At 49.1% G+C, this 9,794-nt stretch overlaps 1 protein-coding gene across 1 annotated transcript; it reads right to left on the reverse strand.

Moving 5' to 3' along the window:
* Positions 1-6,761: 6,761 nt before the first annotated feature.
* On the reverse strand, positions 6,762-9,072 carry LOC125554149 (monooxygenase 2-like). The gene is made up of 4 exons (XM_048717748.1): positions 8,752-9,072; positions 8,598-8,666; positions 7,762-8,493; positions 6,762-7,070 (listed from the first exon to the last, which is right to left on the reverse strand). The coding sequence occupies exons 1-4, from the start codon at positions 8,991-8,993 to the stop codon at positions 6,818-6,820; spliced, it is 1,296 nt and encodes a 431-aa protein (XP_048573705.1). The 5' UTR covers positions 8,994-9,072; the 3' UTR covers positions 6,762-6,817.
* Between the last annotated feature and the right edge of the window lie 722 nt (positions 9,073-9,794).

The raw sequence follows: 9,794 nt of genomic DNA on the forward strand, positions 1-9,794 counted from the left end.
ATGTCTATGGCTAGGAAACTTAACCATCTTTGATTCAACGAGCTAGTCAAGTAGAGGCATACTAGTGACATACTGTTTGTCTATGTATTCACACATGTATTATGTTTCCGGTTAATACAATTCTAGCATGAATAATAACACCCCACGTTACAAAGGAAACAAATTTACGGCATTCATTCCCTCTCATACAAACACATGTTACGTAGGTAACAAAGTTACAGTATTTATTTCCTCCCATAGAAACGCATGTTATAAGGTTCGCTTGTGCTCGGTTACCAAATGCAGGACTTGTTTGGCCATCTCCGTCACACGTCGGCCGTGGAGGATACGCAGTTGGGAGTCGTGGCCGCGGGTAGCCATGGGACGCCGCCACTGCTCTTCTTCGGAGTGCCACGTGCTGCAGCCTTGGCCGCAGGCTGGGGCCGCAGTGGAGAGCACCGCCGCGCCGCTTGTGCCCGGGCAAGGAGCAGCCGGAGTTTAGGAGCCACCGCCGGTGGCCGTGATGACCCATGCACCACCGTCGTTGTTGCCAGCTACGTCATGGGAGGGCCTCGCCGGGGAAGGAGGTTGCCGCGGCTTGCCTTGGTCAGAGAAGCCGGGCCATGTTGTTCGCTGCCTCTGTCACTGGCAGCCGATGCACTTGCCGAGGCTGTGCAAGAGTAAGAGACCTTGCCGGGGTCGTGACCACACATCGTGATCGTGAATTTTATGTGAAGACATGTGTATAGATCGCGTGTAACGTTACACGCGAGCTCACATCATTGGACATGAGACACATGTAAATGGCTCGATAAAGAAACTTGATAAAAGAGAAATAAGACTCAAAATAGATGATTTTTAATTATAGATTACGACACATGCATTACTAGATTAGAGAAATAAAATTTGATCTACTAAATAACTTCTGTCCGTGCGATTGAAACTTGTTTTGTCTGAGAGACGCCATGCATTGGGCTAGGAGTCATGTGTTCAATATACGGGATTGCTAAATCTCAGTTGGCTGAGACTTAACGAAGTCTCATTTGTTGCTATACCCGTGAGATTTTACGTGAAGATCTATGTGTGTTTTCTTATATCTTCTATCACTTGAGTGAGAAGTCTCAGTCGATTGAGATCTAGGTACACCCACATACGGAATTGCTAAATACTCCATGGCGTAAGGTCTTGTATGCGCTTCATGATGTGAAGAATTTGCATGTGCTATGAAAAATAGTAGGTAGTAGGGTTGTAACTATTTTAGAATAAGGGCACATGCACAAAGACTTCGCGACTGTCATCGACAAGGTCAAGATGATTTCGGTAGGGGAGCGACGACAGCGGCGCGTGGACCGCTCGTTCTGGCGGCAGTAAGGTTGTTTGGGGTTTTTTCCACCAGACACCTTAACACCCAAGTAATGTTTGGGTGCACCAGATCCACTAGTCCGATCAATCATGGAGCACGCAGCTCACGTATACACATACTCGTCTTTATAGGTGCTAGCTAGCTATATTTATTTAGATGTTGCTCACCGTGGTATATATACTCACCTAGATCGATAAACAGTGCTACGCGCAATGGAAGCGAAGGAGGATCAGTGCGAGCTCACCCTCCACTCATCGCCGTCGTCGGTGCGGGAGCCCCCCGGCTTGTTCCTCTGCGTGTACTGCGGCCGCAGCTTCTACAACTCGCAGGCGTTCGGTGGCCACCAGAACGCGCACAAGGAAGAGCGCCGCCTGGCCAGGCGCCGTCGGGAAATGGCCGCCGCCAGGCGCGTGCATGCAGCGTCGCTGTCATCGTCCGCGCCTTCTTCTCACGTCGCGGCGACGGCGATGCTCAGCGCTGAGGACCATGCGGCCGGTCCTGCGGCTAAGAAGACGAGGATGGAGATCCAGCTGGAGCGCGGCAGGAGCTTCCCGGAATACGATGGCGCGCGTACGGGCGATGGGCTGGATTTGTCTCTCCGGCTGTGATCGGTGGACTGGTACACCTACGACCCCCATCGATCGATCAGTCATCACCTTTGATTCATTTAGCATACGCTGCGTGCTTGTTCCGGTCTGCTTAATTTGGTGATCACATGTGAACAGTGAATGTTGCATATCTATATTCTTAATTGTCGATGTCTTAAGAAATCTGATGCGCATATATATGGTTCAAATTAATTCAGATTTGTCGCTAATTATTCAGTCGGTTTATTACTAGCTTAAATATAGGTGCTACAAACACATCGCGTTTTAAGTTAAAATTGCATTCTTTCCATTTGGAGAAGAACAAAAGTTATTATTTTTTCTTTTTCAAAAATAAATCTCATACTTTTCAGGTTGAATTCTCTCGAAGCTAAATGTATACTTACCAAGTGGTCAGCTTGGTAAGCTATCAACAAAAAAATGCAATCACCAAATGTATACTTTTCTGCAAAAAAAAAAGTTAAATGTATAAATTGTGCTAAACTTCCCTGCAATAAAAGTTATATACTAAACTGCATAGTTTAAATCACAATAGTGTTCAGTCACCGGCAACACAAATAGGCACAATTTTTTTTGTGAAAGTTTGTGCAGATAAATTCCGTAGGCAAAGGTGTTATGGATGGCTCTCCACTAAGTCACGTACGCACGCAGGAGGATCAAAGTGTCGTTAGCGTACTCCGAAGAACGAGGCAGGGCAGCTCCGAACAAGGGGGTGTTCCATGTGGTACCCGTGCTCCGAGGCAAGGATGTACATTGGTGATGAGGTTGAAGAGGTACAAGGAGAGGAGTCATCTCGATGGAGTCCAAGCTTGCATGTGAATCAACAACCAATAAGGGCGCCATTGAAAAGGCTCATAATATTAAGAGAGTGGTTTTTCAGCTCCCGAATGCCCTTATACCCTTTGTGAACAGTAAATTAAAGAAAAATAGAAAACAAATTCAAAAAAATCTGGCACTTTGCAATATCAACTATGAACAAACTTTGTAGGTGCTTGCAAGTTCCGAGGAGCTCTATACAAGAAAAGAATTTCAATGCTTGAAGGTTTGAGCACTTTTAGCACTGAAATCTGAAACTCGTGATATTCAAAGAGCTCTACAAGATATTTTGTTATGAAACCTTGCACGAACCTACAAAGTTTGACCATATTTGATTTTGCAAAGATTCAATTTTTTTGTTGATTTTTTTTTCTTTTTTTTGAATTATTGTGCCTAGAGGGTGTAGGGGCACCCGAGAGCTATCACACATTTCTCTGATATTAAATCAACCCATCGTCGCCAACTTAGCAGGAACCTGTGAGGACAGTGGAGGATCAAAGTGCCACAACATACTAGGATGCGGTTAAGCACAGTCTAACTTGCATAGTCAAAAGAAAAAGTTTTCTGGCAGTGAAGCTTGAGGACGAATGTGGAGTCGTAATGCTTGAGGCAATATTGCATGAGCTTGGTTGCAAAGTCAAAGTTCTCTCGTATGCACCTCCAATTGAAGGAGGTAGTATGAATGGAGTGGGCTAGGAAGGGGATCACTGGATACATCTGCATGTCAAAGTGTCACTTTTGCATTAAGAGAATGGTTTTCATTACTTTGAAAAATGGATTCTAGCCTACGATGATGCCTTTGTCATGCAGTTATGTAGTGAAAATTGGTCAGAAGTTCTTTCGCTAGGTGGTGTCATTGACCTTGGAGATGTGGGTAATGATGGACCAGTTATCAACCGAGAGATCCACTTCGTGGGAGAAAAAGCTCTCGGCGAGCCATATGATGATGAGTCTGAAAAGTGGACAAGCGTGCTTAAGGAAAGTTAGGCCAAAGCCACCGAGACCAGAAACCTAGTTCGAACGCATGGCATAAAATGCTTCCTATGCTCACCAGAGAAGGGGCAATGAGGGACGTCACCTAAGTGGTATCTAGAAAGGATCCATTCATGAGGTGTGGGAGGTCGACATATCAGGTTGACATGGGAGCTGAGCCCAGTAGGTCAAAGTAAGGCATCTATAATATATGGTTTGGTGTCGCAGGTGTAGATATGCATGCCATGGAGCTCGACAGTCGCGAACTGCTTCTCAAGCCTGTAGGTAGAAGCACATGTTTGTATGCGGTATTTTCATCTCTGAGATGGCAGAACTTGATCTTGCTATGTTGTCGCTAAAAAGCACCAGTCTGGCTAGCGATGGTTGAAGGGCTGTTGAAGGATGTGGCAAAAGGTGAACTCATCGTCGAAGAGGGGGTCCTGCTCTTTTAAGAGGGACCCCTGGTGCACGTCTTGCTAGCTTTGGATGAGCTCATTAGGGTGGTGCTACCCCTGACACATGACTTTAGGTCTATCCGCACTTCCTTGAGGGTGGTGGAAAGGCGGCGCTCGAGCGGGAGAAGCTGGGACATGGGAGCATGCCCTATGCATCGTGACACTAAACCGCATGAAGCCAGTGATTACGGAAGCGGGGAAAACGAGTGGGGGTGGGATAATCTTGTATGAAGTTAATGAGAGGCTAATTAGGAAATTATGAACAACGTGATAAAAATGTATTAAAATTGTAGCAGCCATAACATTTTTGTAAGAGTTGGAAAGGCCGAAATCTCTTATATTGTAAATGATCTTTCTTCATGCAATATTTGTTTTAGAATTTGGACAGCGGATAGATTGAAGAAGCGAGGTTGGGTAAATTGCAGCCTATGCACCCTTTGCAGATGGACAAACATGACATCCCCGCACCACTTCTTTCGGTGCAGGTCCACACTGTGCATATGGATATTGGTATAGGAGTGGCTTGGCCTGGGGGCTCTGGAGATTCATCAATGGTGAGTGAAGCACAACATCAAACATTTTTGGAAAAACATGTCGAAGCCCAACACAGAGAACCAGAAGGCCATGGCTTCCTTAACTATGCTTGTCAGTTGGGTCATTTGGAACGAGAAAAATGCTAGAGTTTTTAGGAAGAAATCAAGGCCGCCTTTCTACAATCTCAAACTTATCCAAGAAAAATCCAAACTTTGGGTCACGGCAGGAGCTAGACACCTGAGTATCATCATGCCGCGAGAGTACTTGTTGTTTATTTTGTTGACTGGCCTTATATGCATGACTGAGTCCAAGGTTACATGTTCCAGGGCTAGCCCAGACCCGACCTCGATATCGCGGATCTCTTCAGCTAGCGGCGTATGCCCTTGCTCTCTTCCTCTCCGGGAGAGCAAGAACAAGGTCCCGAGGCTTCCGTGTTATCAGACTCCTTCAGTTATAAGTGATCTGCTAGATGATGCTGAGTTCCGTAAACAAAATTGTTGACTCTCGAATATAACTTATAAAGGATCTGGTAGAGATGCCCTTACATTGGTTTTGCTATTTTTTAGGTACCTCAAATTCTTTGTCGCGTCAGTCACTTTTTTGGGATAGCCGGACCTCGCCGGAGAAGAAGAAGCCCCACTATCTATCTTAGGGATGGGGTTGCAGGTTCGTCGGGAAGCATCAACCTCGCTATCTATCTTAGGGGTGTGGAGTACAGGAGAATAGCCAGAGTTGTTCATTGGTGCGCGTCTTAGAGGGATGGCCATGGCAGTGACCAGCAACGGCGGTAGGAGTGGTTGGGGACTGAGGGGAAGCTGGGGCGGCGAGGCGGTGCGCGGTAATACCCGCTGGCCACCGGGGGGTGTGGAGGCATGCGGATGGGGTGGAGTAGGCCCCGGAGGAGGAGGAACCGTCATGCCGGAGGAAGAAGATGAACAAGACGAGGCATGATTGTGCCCGTTGGATATTGATCTGATGGTCGGGAAATAAAGTCACTGATTAAAACGGTTGGGTTCCTACTTCTTCATCATCTCGTGTGCAAAGACCATGATGATCAAAACAGTTTCTTTTTCTTGAGGCAAATTGTGTTGCTCACCAACTGGCGTAGCGCTCTGATGATTCTCAATTAGATTTCAATTGGTATGGTGATCCGCCCTCTTCTCTGTTGCCCTTTGTTTTGAAAGATGTAACTCTTCTCAGTTGATTAATTAAGTTTGAGGATATTTTTAAGAAAACCAATTTCAGTCGAATTTCGGCCATCTCGCCTGGGCCCGGAATATGTCCCTTTCGCTTAAAAAATTTCGGCCTGCTTTGAAAGTTGTGGCCCAGCCCAACATCTAGAAGGCCTCCATTATGGTCCGGCTAAGAAAACACCATCAAACTGAATGCCCGAACCCTAAACTTCTCGTTTCCTCTGTCTTTCCGTGTGCGCGCCGCGCCGCTGCCAGCCTGCTGCCTTCCCCCGCCCGTCGGGAGCTCCTCCAGTGAAGAATCCGCACTCCGCCGCTGCATCAAGCCGCCTCGTTGACGGGTACCTCCCGCCCGCTCACTTGCGTCCGAGTGCGTCGACGCGCAGCCTCCATCAGGGCCACCTCGCGCCTCCTCCATCACCATCTAGTTTCTTCTCCGTTGCTTCTTCAATGCCACGGCATGGTACTTGATGTCTGTGGCAGTGAGGATTGTTTTTATATGTTGGACTGATGCATAGGTAGCATCAGGGCACTTCCTTCTTCGTTTGCTTCTCCAATGTTTATTATTGAACTGATTCAGTTGTTAATCCCTAGAGCTCGATCTGCTATACTTTTCCTCCGTTGATTGCAAAATTTCTCTCAAATTTCGGCCGAATTTCGGCCAGATTTTGGTTAAATTTCATTCAAAATTCAAATTTTGTTTTTGCAATTTCGTCTGAGATTTGGCCGCAATTTTTGAATTGACCGAAATTCGGCCATTTTGTCTGGGGGTGAAAAAAAACCAATCCGAAAATCAAAACGCAGGGTGTACGTAGGGATCTGCTGGATTACGCGATTTAGTCGGGGCGACAGAAATTACGTGATTGGTGATCCACCCTGCAGAAAAACGGCAGTACATACACTTCAGAGCTTGCCGCAATCGTAGTCCGGCATCATGAGCAGCGTCTTGGCGAGCACCCCGGACAGCAGCTTGTCCCGCACAAAGCTCACCACGGTGTGGTCGCTCTCCTGCACGAACCCCACCGCATAGGACGCCGCGATCACCTGCGCGCTCCTCCACCGCCGCATGCCGGCGTACCTGCGCAGGGCCGCCACGACCCTCTCCCTCTCCTCCCCGTCGCCGGCGCCGACGATGGCGTCGCCGAGGCAGGGGCGGAGACAGGGGGTGCGAGCAGGGGTCAGACACCCCCCATCGCGTCGCCCCCCCCTATAATATCTCATTACTAGTGCGTGCTAGTTCTACCAGTAGTTTGCACGTATAAAGTGTATTGCCATTTGTCGTTTAATGCTAAATTGATTATGGCCCAACGAGGTAACTTTCTAGCCCAAAGGCCCAAACATGGGAAAGCACCGCTTGAGCCTTGATCGCTAGTTGTAGACATCAGAAAAGATCAGCCGTGAGATGGAGCAGTTACTTTCCTATCGATCTACCCTCCTCGTAATTTCCTTCTAGGCGTTCTGGAGGTTCCGTATCGCCTTGTGCCGCCGCCCCTCGCTTCTCGATAGGGAAGACCGGCAGATGGCACTCCACTTCGCGGCGATTGAATCCATCAGAGTCCATGAGACAATGACAGCTTGTGTGCTTTACCAGTATCATACAACAACAGATCAAAGTCAACTTCAAGGAATCAAGGTATGTCACCGCTGTATCGTAATTTTAGTAATTTTTTGCTTCCTTTGAAGAAAATAGTTCATTCTAATTTAGAAATCTAGTGTCGCTCTTCTGCTTATTTTTTCAATGATTGGATTCCCTTTTTCAAGTCCATTGCTTCCAGCTCAAACATATGTGAAAGTGCAAATTAATTGATAAAAATGTGCCTTTTTTTTCTGTTACCCGGCATATACGTTCTTCGCCCTCCTCATGTCCAAATCCTCGCTCCGCCCCTGCGCCGAGGCAGCGGGCGAGGACGACGCCGTCCTCGAGCGCCGTGCACGCGCCCTGCGCCAGGTCCGGCGTCGTCGGGTGGAGCGCGTCGCCGGCGACGCACACGTTCCCCTTGCTGATGCTGGCGAACAGGAGCGAGAGCGGGGAGCGGAACCGCAGCGGCGCGGCGAGCACGTCGCTCATCTCGCTCCTCTCCACGGCCTCCAGCACCTCGGGGCCCACCTTGGCGCCCCTCATCTTGGTCAGCACGAACTGATTCATCGCCGCGGCGCTCCGGTCCTCCTTGCCGTTGGCATCCGGGGAAGGAGCAGGAGACCAGGTGAAGAACCAGTAGACGTCGGTGTCGCTCCAGGGCACCAAGCCGGCGCGGAAGCCTTCGCCGACGAACTGCAGGATCTTGGGCTCGAAGCCGTGGCCTTCGGGGTACCTGGCGTATCCCCGCGTGGCCGTGCGCCCGGACTCGGACGGCTTTGCGAGCCCAAGCCATTTCGCAACCACTGAGTTGATCCCGTCGCAACCGATCAGCACCTTTGCCCGGAGAGTCGAGTCGTCGGCGAGATGGAGGATCTTGGCGCCGTCCTGGTCGTCGATGGAGACGATCTTGGAGGAGTAGCGGACGGTGCCTGGCGGCAGCTCTTCCTCCAGCGCCTGGAGCAGCACGTTACGCTGCACGCACCGGACCTCATGGGGTCCCCTGCACCAACATCGATCATAGTGAAAACTCTGCTTTCGCCATTGCACCAAAGAACAGAGTTGAGATCGATCGATATGGTGGTGGATGCATGGATGTCTCCTCACAGTTTTCCGTTCACCCGGAGATCCATTTCCCGCGCTATTTCTCCCGTAGACGAAGCCATGACCCGCAACCTGACCAACGAGAGACAGACTCATCATCTCATCACCGGACTGTTGTAAATGTATAGAAAAAACGAGTACAGCATCGATAACATACCCCTGCAGCTGCAGATGTCGGCCCCTCATCTTGTCCCCGACCCCGAGGGCGTCAAGGGCGCGGAAGGCGTTGGTCCACGTGAAGAAGGCGAAGCCGGACGTGCGGCGCTCCGGCGACGACTCCAGCACCACGCTCCGGACGCCCTTCCGGTGGAGTCCCAGAGCGACGGCGAGGCCGGCCAGTCCGGCGCCGGCAATCACAATGTCCTCGGCTGCGTTCTGCTGTTGGATTCCGGCCGCCATTGCTTACGTACCAGCTGGTCGAAGAGTGACCACTATGGTGGTCAGTGTGCGATCGATCGTCAGTATGGTAGTGGGAAGCCGTTGTGAGAAACAAGAGTGAGTGATCAGTACATATATGCTTGCAGTTGCAGGAGCGAAGCAACAGAGAGGGCTTGATTGACGTCATTGCTGATGATGCGGCCGCCGGCTGCGATACCGCGACCGTCCCCAGAACACGCCAGCGACGGACAAACATCAATCTTGAGTGTGGCTTCCTTATTTTAATCATGGATTTTGGGAGCAAGGCGGAGCCGAAAATGATTGATTGATTGGAACCACTGAACCACGGCGGGATGAGCCCATCGATGACATATGCATGCACCCAAATACTCTCTCCGTTCCAAATTACTCGTCGTAGAAATGAATGTATCTAGAACTAAAATACATCTAGATACATCCATACCTGCGACAATTAATTCGAAACAGAGGAAGTAGTTTGGTTACGACCAAAATCAATGCTACGCCTAATAAGAAGTTTAGGTTATGTTTTACCTAATGATAATTAGTCAGTTGGCAAATTATGATTGAGATTGCGAGTAGAGGGGAGGAGGGGCCTACCCCTGAAATTAAGGGGGCGGGGCGAAGAGAATTGGTGAAGGAAAGTTACCTAAACTTTTGAAACTTGTTCGAGGGTGTAGGATTGTTGTTTGGTTACCGCTTCACGCCACCCAATGAGTGAGATTTTATAATAATCAGACCCACAAAGAGAAATACATCGGTGCTCTCAGGTCCCAGCACACCCTATGTGCAAAAAATAATTTA

This window comes from Triticum urartu, chromosome 4 (assembly GCF_003073215.2).
Source record: "Triticum urartu cultivar G1812 chromosome 4, Tu2.1, whole genome shotgun sequence".
NCBI classification, from domain to species: domain Eukaryota; kingdom Viridiplantae; phylum Streptophyta; class Magnoliopsida; order Poales; family Poaceae; genus Triticum; species Triticum urartu.